General features: G+C 40.4%; 1 protein-coding gene across 2 annotated transcripts in view; it reads left to right on the forward strand.

Annotated features, from left to right (window-relative positions):
* LOC119722382 (serine/threonine-protein kinase NIM1-like) overlaps window positions 1–23,720 on the forward strand; it is a 52,136-nt gene that overhangs the window by 24,394 nt on the left and 4,022 nt on the right. For both annotated transcript variants that reach the window (XM_038192455.1, XM_038192456.1), the window contains exons 2-3: window positions 1,925–2,377; window positions 10,882–11,150. In XM_038192455.1, the coding sequence (XP_038048383.1) occupies window positions 2,080–2,377; window positions 10,882–11,150 (567 nt within the window). In that variant the 5' untranslated portion in view covers window positions 1,925–2,079. The remainder of the gene's footprint in view (window positions 1–1,924; window positions 2,378–10,881; window positions 11,151–23,720) is intronic.

A 23,720-nucleotide genomic window follows, 5' to 3' on the forward strand; every position in this document is an offset into this window, starting at 1 on the left:
AAGTCATTTTCAAAAAAATAGTAAATTTGTATACATTTCCAACGGTGGTCGGCCGACCACCGTTGGAAAAACCTAGCTATTTTTCAACTACTGATCCAAATTTATCATTTTTTTTTCAGTCCAAATTTTGTTTGCTATTGGTTACATGTTCATGAACGGGTGCAGGCAGGCTAGACTGGTTCCCTCACCTAACAATTTTCCGGCATCTATAAATATTGATCTATTTCATCGTTAGTGGAGTCAGGGAACCAGACTGCTTGAACATTTTTGTTTTTCTTGGTTTTTCCAACCTTTTCGAACACCAAACTTCAAAAATGTCAGTGTAACAATATTTGATCTATTATACTAACCCCTCAAATAGTTCATTTCTGAAAATAACAGCAAAAGCCAATGATGTACATTCCCTTTAACCATGTTTTTAATATAATGATCATGTAATGAGAGTTTTTGTGAATGTAGAAAAGGAAATGCTCTAAATCAGAGTTTCTTTTATATAAAGTTCAGTGAAGCCCACTGACACAGGATTAAAAAAAATGAAAATTTGCCCTCCCGCAAAAAGAAAAACCTGTCCGGTATAATGTACCGTATATCAATCAAATGGAATATTTTTGCCAATTGTAATAGAGTTAAATTTTTAAAAAGAAGCAAAATCACACAAACACCAGTACAAATGTTCCTGGACTGAGAATTGTGTAAGAATATTCTTAAGCCTAGGCCAGTGTACATTAAAATGCTCCGTGCAATTTGTGTGTGTGTAGAGGTAGGTAGGCCTACACCGCGTTATGGGGAAGTTTTTTATTGTTAGGCAAATTAGGACCGAGTTATGGGGACTTTCTGCTGTCCCCATAGCATTTTCGGTCCCCACAAATACCTTGCACAGACGAGTGTAAGTCCCCACAATTACGGAACAAGAATTAATACATTTGTTTGTGCATTGTGATTGGATCGTACACTGTACAATGTACATGTAATTTACAAATTATACATGTATTCATCGACATGCATGCATGCCTGTAGGCTTTTACATGTTCTTACATGTTCAAAAGGATTACAAACGAAACGATAAGCTTTCGAGATGAAACCTCCATTCACAGGCAGGTATGGAAAAACGAAAAGAAAAGAAGGTTTCTGTTTCAGAAACCTTTTCACAAACATTCCCTCTTCATCGTGGTCCCCACGAACGGACGAAGAATGACCCATGATTCAATGCACCGAACAGAGATCACATAACATCAGAGTGTCAAAAGCCCACATTCAGTGCCCTTAAGCTAGAACCCCCCCCCCCCCAACTTGAAATGGCAATTTATTGTGCGGTGTAACATTTCAGTTTTATTGACGTCATTAAAGGCTTGCAGGTTGTGCTCAAATTACCTTTGATATTTACTTACGGGAATTCCGAAAACATATACCAGCTCTTCTTTTCCCAATGTCAAATTGCTGACCTTTTTACACAATGTGCGTGCATTTCAGTTGTCAGGTTGAAGGTGTAAGTGAAATCTCCCACACACACAAAATATTACCATCGGAAATATGTCTGTATTTAAGCAGCCCTCGTAAAAGCATCTGAAAGAATTTGCCCTTTTTGGTTTGTACCTTTTAACCCTCTCTAGTCGTCGGTTTTTATTGCCTTTTGTAATAAAAATATCAGAAATGAAAAGATTGCAGGTGCAAATATGATTCTGTAAGCCTACTTGAAGCTTTCAACCAAGAAATGTTTGCCGACTCTTTGAGTACATGTTGGATTTACATTTGTACGGGTTTTTATCTGATCTTTCAGACACAACGGTCAGGTTTCATTATAGGGTAGAATTCCAATCTCGTGGTGGTAATCTTCCCTTTTTTATCACAGCCATCTTGTCTGTTATGACTCTGTTCCTGGTTTTATATCTTGTCTCAACAATCTTTCTCCTTTTCTCCCCGGCAGAACGATGTAGCATCTCACATTACGACATCCTTCCCATCAGTATCTCAATCACCATCGCCCACGGGTCGCCGCTAGAAAAATGCAAAACGTCATGCCAAGGAATCTCAATCTGAGGAGTTGATGGGACCAGCGCGCGCGACGTGGAGCTGAGCGTTATGTCGTCCACCGACAAGAGGGGTCGCCATACTAGTGTGGAGGCGCCGTCGACCGTGTCCACCGTCACCAACAACAGCGAGCGGTCGTTGCCAAACGACAACACGGGCGAGGACGGCACGGCGCAGCCCGTCCGGCGATTAACGGCGTATGAGAAACTCACGGAAGATCTGAACAATGACCCCCGAGCACTCAAGGAGATTACGCTGGGGAAGCGCATCGCCTTTTACCGGATACGAGGGGAGCTTGGGAGCGGCAACTTCTCTCAGGTTAAGATGGGCATACATGCATTGACAAAAGGTGAGAACAGGGTCAAAGGTCAAGACAATTGCTCGTGAAGGTGAAGTATAAATTGGGTAAAGGAGTAAACATGTTCATGTACGTGTACATATCAGCAGGGTTAAGCTTAAAGCTACAGTCAATCATTTGTAATTTGTGCATGTTGTTCGTTTGAAGCAACAAAAGAGTTCAAAATCTAATGAAGGATACTGAGCAACTAACCTGATGAAGTTTCAGCTAAGCTTCAGCTGTACATTCCGAGAAAAACAGCATTCTAAGATCTCAATTTCAAATCAAAAGTTACTGAATCATGTTTTGAATTGTTTTGAATTGCAGCTATACGCGACGTAGCGCACTGATCCGACGAATTATAACAACCGCGCGCGTGTGCGTCGTTCCAATACTTGTGCGCGCTGCGCTGAATAACAAAACGAACTACTAATTTAAATTTTCCTACGGTGCTTCTTAAGAATCACCGTTGGAAATGCCTTCTTTCGTTAATTACTTCAAAATGACAGCTTCCCAGAAAGAATAATTTCACAGGGAGTTTAGTTCCCTTACTATCTTTCAACCAAGTTTGTTTTTCAACAATAATTACGCCGGTTACTTTTCGGATGGCTGCAAATGATGGACTATAGCTTTAAGTAATATATTCTCCCTGTTGGCGGGACAGATGTATCCCGGTGTTTTGGCACTGGCGCAGTGACATGACTTTGTATAAATCCCTCTGTGTCTTTTTGTTTTATTATAAAGTAGTTACCGGTACTTTTAACGTCGATTCAGTAATGCGCTTTTGATCATTTGTACGCAAAAGGCGCATTATAAATTTTAAATTATTAATAATTTATTTTATGTATTTCTCAAATCTAATACATCCATCATCTAGTAATTTTTAAGCGTGTATTTTTTTTGCTAGCACTTTTTTTCAAAATGGTACAATGGATACATGTACATGAAACTTTCACCAAATTATGTCAAAAATACCAGCCTGTAACTTACACTGTATCACACTTTTTTGATAATTGCTACATATTTTTTATATTTTTATAATTTGGGTCCAGATCATTCTGACTCACTACATGACTTTTTGCCAAACATTTCAATTCCAAGCATAATGTACATCTTATACGGGAAAAAAACTTTGTTCAGTATAATTTTGTGAACGTCCACGACACGACGTAACGGTACATACATGTACATAATGAACTGGGAAAAAAATTTCTTCCACATTTTTATGAATGCAACGGAAGTTACAACTTCTGAAACGGGAAAGCGACATTTTTTGATTTGCCAAATCATTGGCCTTTCATATTCACGACCACAAAAGCAGCTGTTATATACATGTACACCAAGTTAAATGAGGTGATTATCTGCAGAAAATCAATAGACACACGTGTACAAGCAGGTGCAAAAGAACGTCCAGAAATGCAGACCACGTCAAAGTTGCCCGTGTCGATACACAGTCTTCAAAATCAGGACGTAAAACAACCCGAGAATTTGCTCCATGTTGTAAGCGGCGTTGAACCTTAACCAACTTCAGACGTGACTAGCTCAGCTATATCCCGATCTCGTGGGGGAAAAAAAAAAGAGCAAATTAATATTGACTGCTCCACAATGAAAAAAAAAAAAAAAACGACCGCGGATATAAATTACAATTCCATATTTGCAAGGAGCAATCCAAACCATCCATCATCGTCAAAAAATTGTCGCGGATATGAGAATCCTATCTGGAGGGATCCTTTATATATCCAGATCTAATACCATCCATCAAGGTAATTACCAGTCGGTTCTGGGACAATCTTCTCTCATCCTCGGAGCTCTGGACAAATAAATCCTGAAAGTACGAGGGCCGGGCCGGAGTAAGGTTCGTTCCCTGTCATCTCTGCGGTTCTCCCCACTGCCTAATATAACATGAATGATGGACACATTATTTGTTTTCATAATGGGGGGTGGGGGGAGCTGCAGAGTTAATAAAACCTGGGTTTTTTTTTGTGTGAACCCTAATAAATGAGTCTTGCTGCATCAGTGCATGTTTATTCATGTGGAAAGAAGTTGTTATTCAGGTTTATCCGCAGCATCTGACACCTCAAAAACACATATCTACATGTACTTGATAAGTTTTAGACATATTTAAAGCCCGGTTCATACTTCATGCGAACGCGAATGCGAAGTGAATTTGACGTCATGAAACGTTCGCTGCGAAATTCGCCTGAGTTGAAATATGTTCAACTTTTACGAATTTGCAGCGCGAATACTTGCCATGACGTCACAAATTCGCATTCGCTTTTGCTTTTGCGCCGAGTATGAACCGGGCTTAACCCTCCTGCTATCTGAACAGTCACAGACAGTCACCAAATCAATCCTCTTCCCCTGCCATGCCTTTTAAACAGGCTACATGTAGTCACCAACAGTCACAGCATATTTCAAGCAAGCACTGTGACTAGTCAAATTCAGTCAACATACAAAAGCAGAGAAGTGGTAGACACAGCTGGCTTATCAATCACCTATGGTACAGTCAAAACGTAGCTGTATCAAGTTACATAAATTGTCACAGCCAGTCAATCCTGCTTTATGTAGGCGGGGATCTCTTAACTGTTGAAACCTGTCACTTGATTGATTTTGACTGAAAGGACAACTTGGAACAGAATATGTTTGCAGAGGAGGGTAAAGGATGCATACGTGGGTGATTCTTCACAAATTGAAACTAAATTAATTTCGAGGGAAAAATAGGGTTTTTTTATGTGATGTACTGTACATGTAATACAAATGATTATTGTTCACTAAAATGTTGCTGGTAAGTAAAGACACACGAAAGATGTTTCATAAGTTGGTCTTGCCGTGCATAAATTTCATTAATGTCACGCACGTGACCATTCAAAATGTCACACACGTGACCACAGAACAATTCCCATAAAGGTTGCATGCGGCGATCGACATGGAGTGTTTTGCAGTAAGTATTTTATAAGAGTCAAGGGCTTTAAAGGGAATATACAACATTTGCAAATATCAAAAAATAAAACTACCAAATCATTTTGAAATACCTTGCTGGACTGTTAGTGAATGACAGTGTAAAGCATCCTGTAAAATCATGGCACCTGGTATACTGTCATTTTCAAGAAAAGTGGTATTTTTGTATCAATTTCCAACGCTGGTCGGCCGACCAGCGTTGGAAAAAACTGGCTTTTTTTCTTCAAATACTGGTTCCAATTGACCATCGCACTTGTTTGCAATCGATTACACACCTATGAACGGGTACAAGCCAGCTAGACTGGTTCCTGGACCTTACAATTCCCCAATGTATGTAAACTGCTCTGTTTCTTCTTATATGGAGTCAAGGAACCAGACTACAGGAAAATGATTGTTTCTCTTTTTTTTTTTAAAAGCAAAAGCAAATGATGTATATTCCCTTTAACCTGCTAAAAGGATGTAAACAATGAACAGCCGTCGACAAAACAAAGTGGCACTTGACAATAAAACGCTGCTACTTGATGATAAAGTAACATCACAGTCGTGTGTGGGTGTGCGTCCTTTTTTTTGTTTATGAATATTCAAGGCAGCAAAAAGCTATTCGAATATTCAGTTGATGATTGAATATTCGGCATATTCGGGGCAGCCCTACAGATCTGACGTATCCAATCAAAATCCAGGTTGCCCATTGCATCTCTTAGGCCCCCTTTACACAGGGCTGTGACCTTTATACCACCTACCGGTATGAGCGATCGAAAAATGGCCAGGATGCTTAATGGTTGCCTAAACCCAGAAAATCCTGTTTCTACATTTACATGTATGTAACTGCTCCAGCCATCCTTGTGCCTCCCTTGAACCACCAAAACTCAAATTTTCTGGCATTTTCATGTCGAGCTACGAGCAACCTGTGCGTTCACTGAGCCACTTGCCTGCCTTCCCTGTGCTTCCGCTGTGCAACCTACCGGTACGGTAACCAACGCCGAATGGAGGCACAGCGGTCGCCACAGTCATCGTTCAATGCACGCTATTGGTCGGCCAAAGGAGGCACGAGGGAGGCAGAAGCATATCGCCCAGATTGACGGTAAAATTTGCAACAGAACGGATCTATTTACGTGGCGACCATTGGCCGACCATTGTGCATCCATTATGCAACCACGGCAATGCTTGTGCCTCCCTTCTGCCTCATTGGAGCCATCTTTGAGCAACCAACCTCCTCGGCCACCTTTGTGCGACTGTTTTGAACATGTTCAAAATTTATGGTGACCATGGCGTCCATGGCGATGTCTGAACATCCTGTGTACCACCTTTGAACAATCTAGGCAACTATTCGGCCTCCTTTGAGCCTCCATCGGTGACCTGGCCAGTTTTATGGTCGCACAAGGGAGGCCCAAAGGTTGCAGCCCTGTGTAAAGGGGGTCTAAGCCATTAAAACTTTTGACCAATCACGACCAGGGATTGATTGCATGATGTCATTGATGCATCTTGTGATTGGCCTAGCCAGGCTTTAACTCAGACAGGCTTTCAGAGAAAAATCCATTTGTCTATTTCCAAGGGCACTGAGGCAAACACAGGCAGCAATGGGAAATTGTTTCCAAGACGGCGTACATAAGGAGCTTATTACAATGTACATGTACCGGTATAAGCTACATTTACTGACAATGTATTCCTGGCTCCAATTTCATGGCTACGGAGCGGAGAAAATTGTGAAGCCGAGAAATTACTTGCTTGGCCAAAAAAAACCAGGTTACATGTACAATGCGTGATCTGATACACCGTGCCCTCTGGAGACATGCACACAATAGGGAACAAAAGATTGTATACATCTCCACAGGGCAATTTCTATAGATGAATACGTCTCCACAAGGTTTTCATATATTTTATATGAAATATTTTACTCAAAAACTAGGAATTTCCAAGGTATGTTGATTTGTCGCAAATGGTAGAGTTTTAGAAAAGGGATATTACATGTACGTAAGTCCGAATATCAGCCAAGGAAATTAATTCTGGTTAAAAAAAGAGCATTTTGAAACTGTACAAATGTTCTTTCAAACTCAAAAACTTTAGTGCACGAGAACAAAGAAATGTCTCCACAAGGATACCAATTTCAGTATGTGTACATGTACGTAAGAAAAGCTGTACACTGTGTAATTATGTATGCGTACTGTTCCTGCACAAGGGTCATATTATGTAAATTTCAGGTCCACTGTATCTGTCCCTGTTATGCCTGACATCTACATGTACATGTATGATTTTATAATTCTGGATGCACTTTTTAATAAAAGGGAATATACAACATTTGCAAACATCGAAAAATAAAACTTTTAAGTTTTTACGAAATACCTTACTAGGATGTTGGTAAATGACAGTCAAAAGCATCCTGTAAAATTATGGCTCCTGGTGTGAAGTCATTTTCAAGAAAATGGTATTTTTGTATACATTTCCAACAGTGGTCGGCCAACCACCTTTGGAAAAACCTAACTATTTTTCAACTACTGCTTCAAATTTACCTTTTTTTTTCAGTCCAAATTTTGTTTGCTATTGGTTACATGTGCATGAACGGGTGCAGGCCAGCTACACTGGTTCCCTTACCTTACAATTTTCTGGCATCTATAAATTGATCCATTTTATCCTTAGTGGAGTCAGGGAACCAGACTACTTGAACGTTTTTGTTTTTCTTGGTGTTTCCAGCATTTTCGAACACAAAACTTCAAACATGTCAGTGTAACAATATTTGACCTATTATACTAACCCCTCAAATAGTTCATTTTTGAAAATTACAGCAAAAGCCAATGATGCACATTAAGTCGCCCTCCAAGAGTGATTATGAATAGAAAACGACCTGTACATGTACAGTACCTATCTGACAAATAAAAATCATTCTTGTTGATACTTGAATGGCAAACTACAAAGTACATGTGCCAAGGTTAACAGGGACAGGAAAAATGCCACACTTTGGCATTTTTTACCCTAAATTTATAGAATGACCCATGAACTGTACTCCACAACATGTACATGCATGATATGCTGCATACATACATGTAGACTATAGTAACTGATTCGTTCCAAACACATCTGTTCACGTGTACATGTACACGTTAAGCACCGTCGCTATCAACATTTTCAATAATTGATAGGAAATCCAATATCGAGAGTATTCGATATGTCCATTATAAAAGAACATAAAGATGACACTGATTAAAAAAAACAATCTGAAGTCCCAATTTTCCACGGCTTTCTCTGGAGCATATTGCTTAAACTTTTTAAAACAAATCTCAGTATTGACATTTTATCCAGCTGTTATCCTTAGCTGTCAAGATAAAAATTTTTTTACATGTGCATATGCACATGTGCAAAATGTACATGTACTTGTACATGTATGTTCATGTTCATGCACGTGCATGCATACATGTACATGTACATGTTCATTTTCGGTGGTACATACAGATATGGGGAACCTTTCCCAGTGTCACTCTGCAGCAGCTTTTAAAGCAAAAGTCATAATTCTGTTTTGCTACATGTACATGTAGGTGTTGAGTGCACGGGGTGACGACCCTTAAGACTCGTTTAAGAACACAGGTGGTCTCGAGGTGTTTGCCCTGCAATATATGCATGCACTTTAATTATCCCGCAGCATGCATCGCGTCTCCTCAGCGAACTGTTACATGTAATTTCAGTGGCCCTGAAAATTGTGAAGTCCGCCGGGGATTTTGAAGATGAGCATCATATGAGCATCTCAGATGGCAGGTCAAGACTCACACTCTTCTCTGGTGTGCAATTAAGACAAGAAACAGGTGCCATCTGCCTAATGCATCCACGGTCTGGTATGCGTGAGAGCGGTGAAACCGATCAGAACCATCTGAATGAACTTTCCATTAGCCTGTCACCCTCATCCAAGCATGAACGCGGAATGGTTTTCCCGTTTGGTTTATTGGAAACGGCCGCTTTTGTTGGACCTGCCTGTAGCATGTTTTGAGGCCTCTATTCTTGTCGAGGCTTTCTCTGCCTTCTGGTTTTAGCGATCGTTACCACACTTTTCTTTGATAGCCGCTGCACGTTTTATCGAGTTTGGCCTGGATGGTTCACTGCAATCTTCACAGAGACACCTACTAGTGGTTAATGATGCAGTCTCATTGACAAGCCGGACACGGGGATGTACCGGTATAGGGGTGACAACAATAAGATCCCAATAAAGACAGGGCTGACTAAATGCTAGGAGCTTGACAATTATCATGCTTGTGTATCATCGGGGCTGTATTATAAGTGCGACGCCTTATAGGTCCGACGCCTCATAAATCCGAAATTTCGGACTTATGAGGCGTTGGACTTATGAGGCATACAATTTATTTATTCCGCCTCATAGGTCCGACGCCTCATAAGTCCGACGTCGGAAATAGGACATGTAGGAAGCGTATGAGGCGTCGGACCTATGAGGCGTCATACTTACCGGTATGAGGCGTCATACTTATGAGGCGTTGGACTTGTGAGGCGTCGGACCTACATGAGGCGTCGGACCTACATGTATGGGCCTTTATTTGGTTGGGCATGTTGGGAGATGCCATTTTGTTGGACTTACATGTACATGTATGAGGTGTCGGACCTATGAGGCGTCGGACGTATGAGCGGACCCCATACCATCAAGTCATAATGTTCATTGTACTCAAGTCATAATCATGGTAATCATGCTATTGGGGGGGGGGGCCTTGTCGATTCAAAGATTATCTTTATTAAATGACTTACATGTATGTACCACATGATATACATGTACAATTACTTGTGTATAGATGCTCCTTGTTAATTCGCCAGCTGTCTGAACAGTCACAGACAGTCAAAAAAAACAATCCTCTTCCCCTGCCATGCCTTTTACATTATAGGCTAGTCACCAACAGTCAGATCATATTTCAAGCAAGCCCTGCAAAAGCAGGCAAGTGGTAGGCACAGCTGGCTTAGGTGGGGATGACAGCCACCAGGATCCCAAAAGAAAGCCCACACTTAAACAAAGAAAGCCCACACTTTAACAAAGAAAGCCCACACTTTAGTCAAAGTGGTCTGGAGCATTGAATTTGTGGGCTGCGGGTAATTCTGCAGGTTTTGGGTTCGAGACCAGCCTGCGGCTATGGAACGTGTGCCCTTGGGCAAGGCACTTTGTCACTCATTGCTTCTCTCCACCCAGGTGTAAATGGGTACCTGTGAGGGCAGAGATGGTACATGTGTAATTGTAGTTGATTTTAGCTGCTTTGCACCAAAATGGCTGCGTCCAGTGTACATTTTGTATACTCCCTAGGGAGCTGCGATGGTATTTGGAATGTTTCATTGGCCCAATGAGCAGGGTAATAATGATGTAGCACCTTGAACACCAATAATTATCGATAAGTGCGCTTTATTCATAGAAATTTTATTATTATTTTATTATTTTTACAGTTCAGGTCTGTTGAGTATTTGAGGCAATGTTGTATGCCTTAGCAGGCTTGTGTTGCGTTTCTCAAACGCTGTCAGAAACACTGAAAAAAAAATTGAGCAAAGTTTGTGTAAAAAGTGTGATATTTCTGTTTCTTTTCCAGAGAAAGTAGCCATCAAGATTCTGGACAAGACCAAGCTGGACCAGAAGACCCAGCGCCTCCTGTCGCGGGAGATCTCCTGCATGGAGAAGCTGCACCACCCCAACATCATCCGTCTGTACGAGGTGATTGAGACCCTGGCCAAGCTGCATCTGGTCATGGAGTATGCCGCCGGCGGCGAACTCTTCACCAAGATCTCCAACGAGGGCAAGCTGAGCGAGGCGGAGTGCAAACCAATCTATGCTCAGGTGGTGGCCGCAGTCCATCATATGGTGAGTGGTTGTCAAGACAATTAGGCAGAACTAAGGTCAACTGTCAGATAAGACATCTGAGATCGGGCTGGGTGGCTGGTTTGGTAATGCACTGTCCCATTCACATCTAACTATAATTCCAGGAATCTCTGTGTGTGTTTTTTCATGGTGTAAATCGAGGACACGGTACACGGTTGGAAAACTTGTACAAAACCAATGAGAGGTGTTGCGAAAAAGTTAAAGTACAAACAAAGGAGAAGGGAAGAGGAACAATAGAAAATCCTTGATTTACACCATAAACAAACATGCTAGTGTGTGTGTCTGTCTGTCTGTACTTCGATTATCTCCAGAACTGGGCACTGTATGAAGTTGAAAATCGGCAGGGGTATTGCTCAGGACCCCAGAATGTGCAGTGTCAAGTTTGAAGTTGTTTGAATGAGCGGTTCTCTAAAAAGACCGCACCACAAACTGCTGCTTATGTTCAACGGGCGCTGCACTCTATACCGCACCACGTGTACGGGTACGGTTAACACACATGGAAATGGTGGCGTCGCGGTTGGCTGTGTGGGCTCGACCATTTCTTGAAGGGGGAAGATCCCGCAACGGTGAGGTGGGCCTTGATTGTTTTTTTGAAGGGGCGGATCACACAATGACAAGGTGTAGATATGGCGCGCTGTTATACGAGCACTGCACTCTGTACCGCCACTTTTGCGGGTAAACCGGAGGCCAAGCAATTTGTCCGTTCCAAACAAGCACATTTTGAACGGGCGTTAGTGAGAACAAAACAAAGAAAGCAGGCATGAATTTCCATTGAATGTATTTTGAAAATGGGAAAAAAGGTGGACTCAACATTTCCCCATCTCATGAATTTGGTAGTACCAAGTCTCGTGTTCTCTTCGGATAAGCTACCTACAGACTACTTCGGCGACCTTAATCGGAAGCCATGTTTTGAGATGGAACAACACTTACAAATACTGCAGTATACATGTATTCCCAATTTGTGAAACAGATGGCATTCACAAATCCACACAACACTGTTTCGATTGACCACTGAATCATTTTTTTACCGGAAAAGAGGGACATTGTTAACATAAAACTTAATTACTTGGAAAAATTGTCAGCCATCAAAAATAAACTGACCTGCTCTTCGTAACAACTTTAATTAAAATCGTCAATAAAGAGAGGAAATTGTCGGGGGCGATTCCCTGCACTGGACCACCTGCAAGAGCACCTGTTATCACATCAATTAAAGCCTGGTGTATGTATATCAAAGGATATCCAGCACTATCAGAATGTCATTGACGCACCTGCGTGACGCAACAGGAAAGAAACTACCGGTACAGGTGTCCAGACTGAAAGCCCTCAAGATAATTCAGTGATAGAGAATTCCGGGAACAATTCTGCATTCATGAAATTTAATTTGATGTTTTAATTGACTTTTAAAAAAAAAACTTGAACAAAGAAATTGACTGGAGGGGGGTTTGAACCAGCGACCTCCGGATAGCCATTTCCCTGCGCTCTACCAACTGAGCTATCCAGTCCTACATGTATGTTTAGCGGTACCACATTAAACCTGTATATGTTACATGTATGTAGCCAGGGATCTCAACCAATAACTCGAGCTACATGTAGCAACATAAGCAAAGCTTCAAACTGGGGAAATATAGCAAACGGGGATCAATCAAAGAGGACACAGTTTTTTTTTATTTTCAAAGTTGAATTTTCAAAGTTGAACGAAGAAATTGACTGGAGCGGGGTTTGAACTTTCAACCTCCGGATTGCCGTTCCAGTGCTCTACCAACTGAGCTATCCAGCCCTACGTTGGCAGTTTGCCATTTTGTCAAAGTCTTTGTTCAAGGGGCGCTAGTCAGAAGCCGTAAACCCATATTTGTCATGTAGCCAGGGATCGCACCCAAAGTCATGATGCCTGGCAGCAACATTAGCAATGCTGCAAAACTGGGAAATGGCAAACAGATATCACTCAAAGAGGATACAGCCTTTTTTTTTTTTTACAAATTTCAAAATAAATCACGAAGATAAACTGAATAAGTTGATTATAATAAAACAAATTTTAAAGTTGAACAACGAAATTGACTGGAGTAGGGTCTGAACCTGCAACCTCCGGATTGCCTTTGTGCAACTTATTATGAAAAAAATAATGGAATGCATCTACATGAACATGTAGTCAGTTTCCCTTGAATTTTGGGTAAAAATTGATAAGGTTTTTCTGGTTTATTACTGATTTTGTTTACTGTATTTTGAAGGAAGGGAACGTTATCAGTGATACAGTTGATGGGCTTTGTACTGTAGAAGAAGCAATTGGACTTGTGCAACATGTCTTTGTTATAGTTTGTCAGTTTTTATTTTTTTAAGCCCAGTCAAAAACAGCTTGCTTTTAGGCAGATTAGTAATCTTCAAAGGCCATCGGCGACTTGAGAGGGCCAGGTTATTTATAGCACTGCATGCAGTGTATGTATAAGAGGGTCTTGAAGATACCTCTTGATGTTCCCGGACAAAACTGGCCGATCTGAGTGGCCTACAAGAAGCTCCTTCTTGTTTTTTCTTCTTGAAAGTAAGCAAAAAGTCCCTTTAAGTTAGCAGTTGTCAATACATGTAGGATGTCTTTCCTGTTCACGTTCGCTTTTTTCCTGGAACGTCTTGCTTCTAAAACACTGACTAGTCTAGTCACGGACTCCCGTGTTTGTCTTGGCCCAATCAATAGACATGAGTGTGATTGACTGACCAGTGGATGGGGCTGAGAATTTTTTCAATTTGTTCTAGTCATCAATTTGCAATACTCGCAAAACAAAACACTTTTCAAATGATGCTTTGAGGGTTTTTTTTCTCAATTAAACTTTCTTTTTGCTCTTGATCAATTAACCCCAACCTGCAACCAGGAAACAAAATAATTTGAACAAAAATTCCTAAACAATGTACCTTGAAGTCGCGTATTCCCGTAAAATCTCGCCGTTTTTGAGGTCATTATGAGCATGCAATGCCCTTTTGAGGTAATATGGGACATTCATGTGCAGTGCACATGTTGTGCAGTACATGTACAAGTACATGTCGTTATGTACTTTGCGTGAGTGAAAATTTTGCAGAGGATTTGACGTCTTGGGGCTGTCTAATTTTGAATGATTTAGTATTCGATATGCAGAACTGTGTATCACCAAATATTTGATTATTCGAAGCTCTTTGATCAAGTTGCGTGCCGCGCCGGTCAAAAGTTGCACGCAAAGCGCGCTGGTAAAAATTTGCGTGTGGCGATCGATATATTATTATGGATCATATTATGGAAGTATTTTATAAACTTGTGTCAAGGGCATTAACCTGCTAAAAGGATGTGAACAATGTACCGTCATCGACAAAAAGTGGCATTTGACAAATAAAGCCCGGCAACTTTATGATTAAAATAACATCGTAGTCTCGTGTGCACTTGTGTAGACTCCCCCCCCCCCCCCCCCCCCCCCCCCCCCCCAATATTCAAAATGGCAAAAAGTTATTTGCATATTCGATTGATGATCGTTTATTCGGGACACCCCTATAATAATAATAATAATAATTTGGGAGGCTAATCATCCTTACTCGCAGCTAGGATGCTGAATTGTGAAGGACGCGGCTACAACGTCGTCGGGCCACTGGCACATAAAGGTGCCTCTGGCTGCCGGCCACATCGACCCATATAAGACCACGGAGCACAGCCTGAGATCGAAAGTGTTTGATTTTTCCAGAGGGAGGAAAACCGGAGGGCCCATGACCTAGAGACATTTTCAGTAAATGTCAACGGAGTAGAAATGTATTCGGCTTTCGGAATGTTTTTGTTACATTAATCAAAAGTTCATGTTAATGTTTGCTTTTACATGGAGCATGAGCTGACATTATGACTTGTAAGTTGTAGTTGTACAATGTACATACATGTACAAGCTGATCACGCAAGCTCGGTGCTTGAGTGGTAAGACATCTGCACTAGAAAGCAGGAGGTCGTGGGTTCGAGTCCAACACGAGTAATTTTGTTCAACATTAACTCGGGAGGTAACACACTGAGTATACAGTGTTTATACGTCGGTAAAGGGCAAAACCTACATGTACATGTAATATTGATTTACATCACCCCGACGCAAAATTCCATCTTATGAATAGTTGTACATACGTACGGTATTTATATACCCAACCGCATTACAGAAAAAATGTTTCTGGAAGAGCATGCATCCTGCATTGTACCGCAATCTTGTCACCTAGATACATGTATTTTTGAAATTTTGCTTTCACTAAACCATCCATTTTGTGTTGACAGTGCAGCTTTATGACACATTTGGGAGATCTTTACCAGATATTGGCCGGTAAACAATCCAAATGCCACTTTTGCGATTTGTAGTTGCTCGACCTGTTTCTCGGCATTGTGGGCGCGCCTGTGGCTGTGAAGTCTTACCGGTAATTCATTGGGATTCAGGGCACACACCGCGCCATACTCGGTAGTAAATATCTGATGGCAGCACTCAAATCCCCATTTACGTGTTTGCAATGCCAAGTGGCTTGAAAAACCTCCCTAATTAGATGTGTCTTGTATAGTGTATTTCATGTGACAATTGTTGGAGGCTGGACATGTACAATTTTGTCCGTACGTGTAGCTTCTCTGTTTACATGTACGCATGTAGAGGCTGTTTTGAGGTCTACACAGCAATAAGGTCTGCACAATTTTGATGTATCGGGTTGTCCAATAATAGGGGACGTTTTTGGAAAGACATCCAAAAAAGAAAGTTCTGAGCATGTTGGTCAATATGTAAAATTAGGGTCCAAAGTGTGACATTTTTCCTGTCCCTGTTTCTTTGGTACTTTTTAATGTGGGAAAGTACAATGTAGTACCCAGACTGTGCCACTTGAGCGGTTGTGTAGTTGTGGAGAGTTAAGACAATTTCCTGACAAAATTGGAAATGTTTCTCAGTCCCAGCTACTGTAAATGTAGATTTTTGTATTTATTGAGATGGTGTCCGAGGTTGCATTCTTTCCGTAAATTAATTCGCCCTTCATGTATCGTCAAGAATGACTTCGTACAATTTTATAGAGTTAATTTGCTTATCAATCTTGGAGGACGACTGCATAGTGTGCATTGGAATTATAAATTCATACCAGTAGATGACAGATGAATAATGGAAGGTTTGCGGAAACACCATGTGCAAATAATATCTCAACTAAGAGAATGGTTCTGAAAAGAACCAGAGGTATAAACTCGACGTTCCGGTCAGTATGCTCTGACCTGAAGACGGTCAGAGCACACTGACTGGAACATCGAGTTTAGATACCTCTGGTTCTTTTCAGAACCATTCTCTTAGTTGAGAAATTATTCGCACATGTTGTTTCCGCAAACCTTTCATCATTTACGGTAGATGACTGATGTACGTGTAACAGGGACAGGAAAAAAAGTGGATCCTCAATTTATAGAATAATCTTCATGTACATGTAATATGTACATAAATGTATTGTAGAAAATGTACATGAATGTATTGTTTGCATACCGTACGTGTTATCATTCATTTCTGGTACTGAAACTAAGGATTCCTCAAAAGGCCCTAGGCACTGTGCTCGCAAGCCTGAAGAAACCTATAGAGGAAAGACAATGAGAAGAAATTACAGTTTCAGAGGTACATGTACATGTAGGAGGAAAACCCCAGAAGAATATTCTGGGGAAAACCCACAGGAATCAGGCAGGGTCTGAAAACCCAATCCAAGTACATGTACATGTACGTGCATTCATACTGGTATTTACATTATCATTATCCAAACATACATTATGAAGTACAAATGATGGTACATGTAGCGTGTGGAAATTTATTGAGAGTCAATTATTTACCTCTTAATGAGACACGCACTTCATTAATTTTCCTGCCTCGCTCTTCAACAAACAACCCATCATTTCCTTCTGCACAATAAAAAAAGCCGCCCAGGCTGCAGTGTTTTACTAGCAAAGTCCTCTCCACGATTGGGGGAAAAAACACCCAAATCAATCAACGCTATACTCTTTTCCCAAACAGCGACCATGTAATTTATAGATCGGAATGATCATGTCCTTAATTGCCGCCAACCGGCTGTGAAAACGATCTATTTTTCCCCTTGAGTTGGTGTGGCCGGCCATCCATTCTTGAGTGGTTCAATTTCACTGTGGAATCTAAAGCTTCTTTAAATGGAACATTAGTGTGACATTTTGTGGGCTGAAGACATAAACGACAAGTTGAGTGTACTCTGCAGGTCATGTTTCAACCTAGGCAGGGAGACAGCTTTTAGAAAGAATAAAAAAAGTGAAAGAGACAATTTGGACTGTAACAAATTATGGTTTGGAATACTACAGCGCGTCCCAAAATACCTGAAATTTTTTTTTGAGAGGCTCTAGCGTCGGCGCGGAAACACGAACCGCCATTACTTTTATACCATTTTAAAGCTTGGAATCTTAACTTTATCCCTGACGAGTATTGGTGTGATATTTAAAAGAGTTTTAAAACTATTCATGTTGTTAAATAAAGGCATGTCGAAAACGAACTCAACCGATTTCAAGGAAAATCGATGATGCAGTACATGTACATCAGATGCAAACATGAGTCAACAAGCTGTTCAAATAACTGGGAAAAAAGATTAATATTAAAAATGCATTGAACTTGAAACGAAGAACAATATTGTGAAATTATTCAAGGTGTAGTCTACGTGGATCAAAAAGAAAAGGAAACACAGAAAGTAAAGGGCAATGAGATCGTCACATCATGAACATGATGAAGCATTTCCACATTAGAAAAAATGCGCATGATTGATTTTTCTTGAAATTGTATGAGTTTGTTTTTGACATATGCCTTTATTTGAACAAGAATAATTTCAAAACCCCTTTTGAAAATCAAACCAGTACTAACCTGGAATAAATTTCAGATCACAAGCTACATGTACATGTATAGAATGGTATAAAAACTAATGGCGGTACGTGTTTCTGCGGCTATGCTAGAGCCTCGCAAAAAAAATGTTGTGGGTGTTTTGGGACGCGCTGTACAGGGTGAGTCAGAAAAATAGGTACCCTGCAAAAGGACTTTTTTCCGTCAACTTAAAGTCATATATATACATACAGTGTACAACATTTCCATAAATCAAAAACAAAACTAATTATTACGAAAAAACCTTACTTGACTATAAGTGAATAATAGTCTCAAGTGTCCTGTGAAATCATAGCACCTGGTGTGCTAACGACCATCGTTGTGAAAAAATGATTTGATTTTTTTGGTCAAATGCAGTCCCCAATTTTCCAAATTTAGTCCACATTTTGTTTGCAATCGGTTACACATATCAGTGAACGGGCGCAAGCCAGCTTTTTTCTTTGACCTGACAATTCAACGACGTCTATAAATTGCTCCGTTTCGTCTGAAGTATGGCCAGGGAACCAGACTACAACAACAGCATTTTTTGTATTGGTTTTCCCAGCATCTATGACCACAAAACTTCAAACAAGCCAGGGTAACAATATTTGCTATGAATTACTAACCCTCAAATCCATCCATTTCTGAAAATTACAGCAAAAGCAAATGTTGTATATTATCTTTAAAGACACAAGTTATATAAAGCAATTTCAAGAAAGAAACACAAACTACCGGTAGATGGTTTGCAATCACCTTTTTTTGTTTCTTCCATTTTTCTTTTGTGGTTCAGGAGATACCTAGTTTTTCCCCAAATTTGCCTGAATATGCCTATACTTTTTTGTGTATGTACATACTTTTATACCTGATTTTATGCATTTTACACTTGTTGGGAGGCAGTGGGAGGGTTATATTTGGCACAGATTGCAAGATCATGCTTGTTTCCTTTTCACCAAATGTCACATGGATGAACTTTAAACATGAATTTTTTTAAGGCGACACCATAATGATATTTTTGTCCTTGTCTAAACCGGGCACGGCTGTGTTGCCATTCCAAAGATTACGAGGCAAGAGAAAGAAAATATAGGGGGAGGGGGGGGGGGGGGGGGCTCCTGCACGTATTAAGTTGATTGGCCTGGAATGGCCCGGAGCATACCAAGCTATAGATCAGGGCCACAGCTAACCTATATATCTTCATGTTACTGTGCGTCCATGTGCGAGTGACCCTCATTGCTTGATTTGTAATCAAAAGAAAAAACATTGCAATATGTGTCAGCTGTGGTATGGCGCCTGACGCTCTCGCGAAGACGCTGCGGCTAATAGCTTTGGTTCATTCAGGAAGTCGTGCACACTTTGCGCTTGAACCAGTATAGTCGGGTTCCCTAACGTGGCGCACTTCGAAGCTTACCCAAATTTCCTCGTGTAGTGTTGCCAAACCTCTTTGTGGACAAACCTCAAATTCATGTAGTGAAATACTGGTACTTTTACCTTATTAATGCTTGCTGTTTAACCTCTGTGAACAATTTCGGTTTCATAAAATTTAGGGCCGAAATTAAAAAACGGTGGCGTCCGGAAATTGGGCACAATTTGGCGGAGTGTTCCCTAACGTGGCGCACTTAAATAAATCTCGGAAAATTCCAAATTAACATTTAAGAATTTCTGTAAACTCGATAAATTCTGATAAATCATTATTATCTCTACCTACATACCCAGCCAGATGTTTGTCACAAAATTGATTTTCTTATTTTTCGGGGCATTTTCAAAGGGTTCACTTTGCACTTGAAAATAAAATCGGAAAATCACGCCAAAATAATTTTTTCTTTTAACTTTGTAGCGGGTAAATAAACTCGCGATTTATGAACGGGAGTGTTTATAACTTGATGAAATTTCACTTTCTGTGAAATTTCAGTTAAAACTTTTGCTCTAGCTAGGCGCTACAGGCGAAAAATCAAAGTGCGCCACGTTAGGGGCCGCGCCACGTTAGGGTACATCAACAATACAGTACAGTACGCACACGTAGTGCGTCCCGTCCACGGCCGGGTCTCTCTAAAGTGGTAAAAAAAACGTGACGGGCAATTCCATGGTTACTCACGTTACATTTTTGATGCACATTTGAGTTTCCTTGGGCTGTAATGACCTTACTGAAAAGGTTTAATAACTGTTATCCCCATAGACAGAGTAGACCTAGACCTACCTAAGCACCAAAGATGACATCCAGAAAAATGTGACATGATAAACAAGACGCACAAAATGGTTACTCACATTACAAAAATGTAACATGAGTAACCAATTTTGTGCGTCTTGTTTATCATATAATATAGCACGTTTTTCTGGATGTCATCTTTGGTGCTTAGGTAGGTCTAGGTCTACTCTATCTACCATGGGGATAACAGTTATTAAACCTTTTCAATAAGGTAATTACAGCCCAAGGAAACTCAAAAAGTACATCAAAAATGTAACGGGAGTAACCGTGGAATTGCCCTGACCGATTTTGTTTGCGCATGCACGGAGCCCATATTCTTATAAATCTTTGAATGTCCTCGATTATCCCTGTAATGTTTCCAGTTGCGTGCCTGGGCGTAATCAACGTCCAAATAAAAATGAGAAATAACATCGCTCGGCTGTGAAATTACGCTCGGCATGTGCCACCACCGCCTTCGCCTTTCATTTTTTGGAACGAGTTTTAATTAAAGTTCACGTGTACCGCGGTTAACCGGCAACCGTGTCCGTCGTTGTTTACATGAAATCGTTCATGAGGAAACCACATGATTAATGATGGCCACACAGTTTTGCAGCTTGGTGTGTCAGCAATGTTCATAGTGATATTCTCTCAAAATGAGATGACATTTTGTATGTCACTGGGACTGTAATCATTGATATTGTGGGGTTTTTTCTTGTTTCCCCCCCCCCTTTATTAGATCTGGAGACCGTACAAATGTAGATTTAGTGGGGCAGATACATGTAGGGGAAATACCGGTATTTGGGGGAATTGTGCCTTTGATGATACTAGCATGGCATTTGGCACACAGTCAGAGAATGACATGAGAAATATATTTGGCTATAGGGCCATCCCAGATTTGTCCTTTGAAAAAACGTAGGTTATTGTTATTCTACCTATATTGTTTCAAAGGACAAATTGAGATGACCCTATGGCCAAATACTGTATCTTTCACATGACATACTCTGACTTTGTGCTCAATTCCATGCTTGTATCATCAAAGGCACAATCCCATCACCTATCTGCCTTAATAGTTTGTTGCTGTAGAGGGACAAACCTAACCCACCTCAATCCTCCAAGGATTGAGGTGGGTTAGGTTTATTCCTCCAAAATTCTCCTGGCGGTTTTGTTATTGTAGGATTTTTGAGGATTGAGGATGAATGGTGTTTGAAAAACATTAGGATTTTGGAGAATTGAGGATGGTTCCTAGCAAAACGGGCCTAGGGGTTCAGGTTAATGAATGATCAGATCCTAAAAATAAATGACATACTGGTATAATCCCAGAACTCTTATTTAAAGAGATGGGAATATTCCAAATTTTGTGATTTAACTTACCGGGTTTTTTTCCTTTTTTAATTTCTTTTATTTATTTATTTTTTTTTTTGCTTTTTTTATTTTATTTAGTTATTTATTTTATTGATTTATTTATTTATTTTTATTTATTATTATTATTATTTTTATTTTTTTTTTGGGGGGGGGAGGGGGGGGGGGAGGGGGGGAGGGAGGGGGGGGGTATCCCAGAGATGATCAAAGGGGGAAGAGAGGGGATGGCAGGAGATCTTGACCCTCATTTGAAATGTTTATTTCTTACAAAATGTCAAATGCTTAGAAAAATGACTACCTTACATGTACTCTTTTTGTTATAAACTCTGCAACAAACTATAAGCTGGAAACACTGCAGTTTCATTGAGTGCTCCTTAATTTGGGACAAAATATCAGTTATTACTCAAGACAAGCACGTGCAATGTAAATGTACATGCATACAATGTACTTGTACGATGCACTTATTTCCTGCTCCTGCCGATTAGTCTTTCACAGGTAATACCGGTATCTCTCAGTGCTTTGTGTCCAGGGGTGCTAAATTACCGGTATACATGCATGACATGACAACAACGTACATTTTCATGTAATTATTATAATCATTTGCAGCGCATAAAAAGTTAATGTGCCCCTTTTTACATTTTTAATTCGTGAATAATATTGTTAGTGATGTTGAATCAATTGTCTTTATTTGTCGGATAAAACTGACCTTTCTTTTTCAAAAATTGGACAATTTCTTGTATGATACGTACAAACAAATGTACGACAAGGCGTACACTGTACTTGTGTACATGATGAAATTTTGTTTTGTCACATCGAGTGAACTTTCTGGATATATTCCAAAAATATGTAGTTTGAAAACCGACACTATTAACCTTGGCTAAATTCCCCCCCCCCTCCCCTTTTGTCTGTACAATGTACCGATACCAAAATAGGTGTTCTTCATGTACATGTACATACATGTATGTGTGTACATGTATCTAAAACAGAACAATCCGCATGCCAAGCGTACTCATTTTGTTTTTTATGTAGATGCCAAGCGTGTCTTAACTTGCAGGTCACCAGGCTACCGTACCAGTGCAAGACGTCATCCAAGCCTCCCAGACCCCCGTCCCTCCAAGACAAACACGCACATAATCCAAGTGTGTCTGGAGTCGCACGAGCATGTCTGAAAAACCAACACGTCGGGAGGGGGGGGGGGGATGATCGACCAAAGACAAATACCGCGCAGATACTGTACTTGCTGAGCGAGATCCCCTGTCATCCTGACAGTGTGTTATTAACAAGATAATATTTGGCTTCCAAACTGTCAATATGGATCTAAGTCACCGCATGCCGTGGTGGCCTGGAAGACCCATGTAATTATTGGGATGGATTGGGGGGGGGGGGGTAGTAGGGATGCTGCTGTGTGTTGACACACGTTACAAGGGGAGAAGTTAATATCTTAGTAGAGTTTGTCACACAGTTCATGTACCTGGTACATGTACGTATACGATGTGCACTACTGTAAAAAGTGTAGGGGACATTTAAACAAAATTGTGGACAACTTTAACTGCGATCTTATCTCAGTGCTTTTCGGAAACCCTATTTCGTTTCTACATGTATATATACATCTAATTGCATTAATGTTTGTATTGTTTTGCAGTAATAAACGTATTTTAACATACATGAATGTCTTTCCCGTACATAAGATTAAAGTGTGTGATTAAAGTTGAATGTTTAGATACTATTCATTCGATTGTGGCATGTATACATGTCCACCCACACATACCATACCGGTACATGTATTGTGTATTGTACACATAGTATGCACTTACATGTACATGTAGTACCATATTGCATTGGTACAAAATGTACATGAACATGTACATGTACATGTATGTAGAATTTACATTTTGTGGTATTTAAATTCAATTTGGTGGCAATTTAGTTTGACCTTCACAGGCAGAACATGCATGTAATTTACATACACATGTACGTGGTTTTCTTAACCTAACGACCGATCAGAAATAACATGTCCCAAGCTTCCACACTTCGACCACCGGCAAGCTCGATCAGCAGTGGATGTGTTTTGACAGTTTATTCTAAAACACACATTTGAGGTTATTTTAAAACTTAATTGAAAATTGAAATTCAATAACAACTGAATGAGTGTTTGCTGTGCCCACA

Source organism: Patiria miniata, unplaced genomic scaffold (genome assembly GCF_015706575.1).
Source record: "Patiria miniata isolate m_02_andy unplaced genomic scaffold, ASM1570657v1 HiC_scaffold_15, whole genome shotgun sequence".
NCBI lineage: Eukaryota > Metazoa > Echinodermata > Asteroidea > Valvatida > Asterinidae > Patiria > Patiria miniata.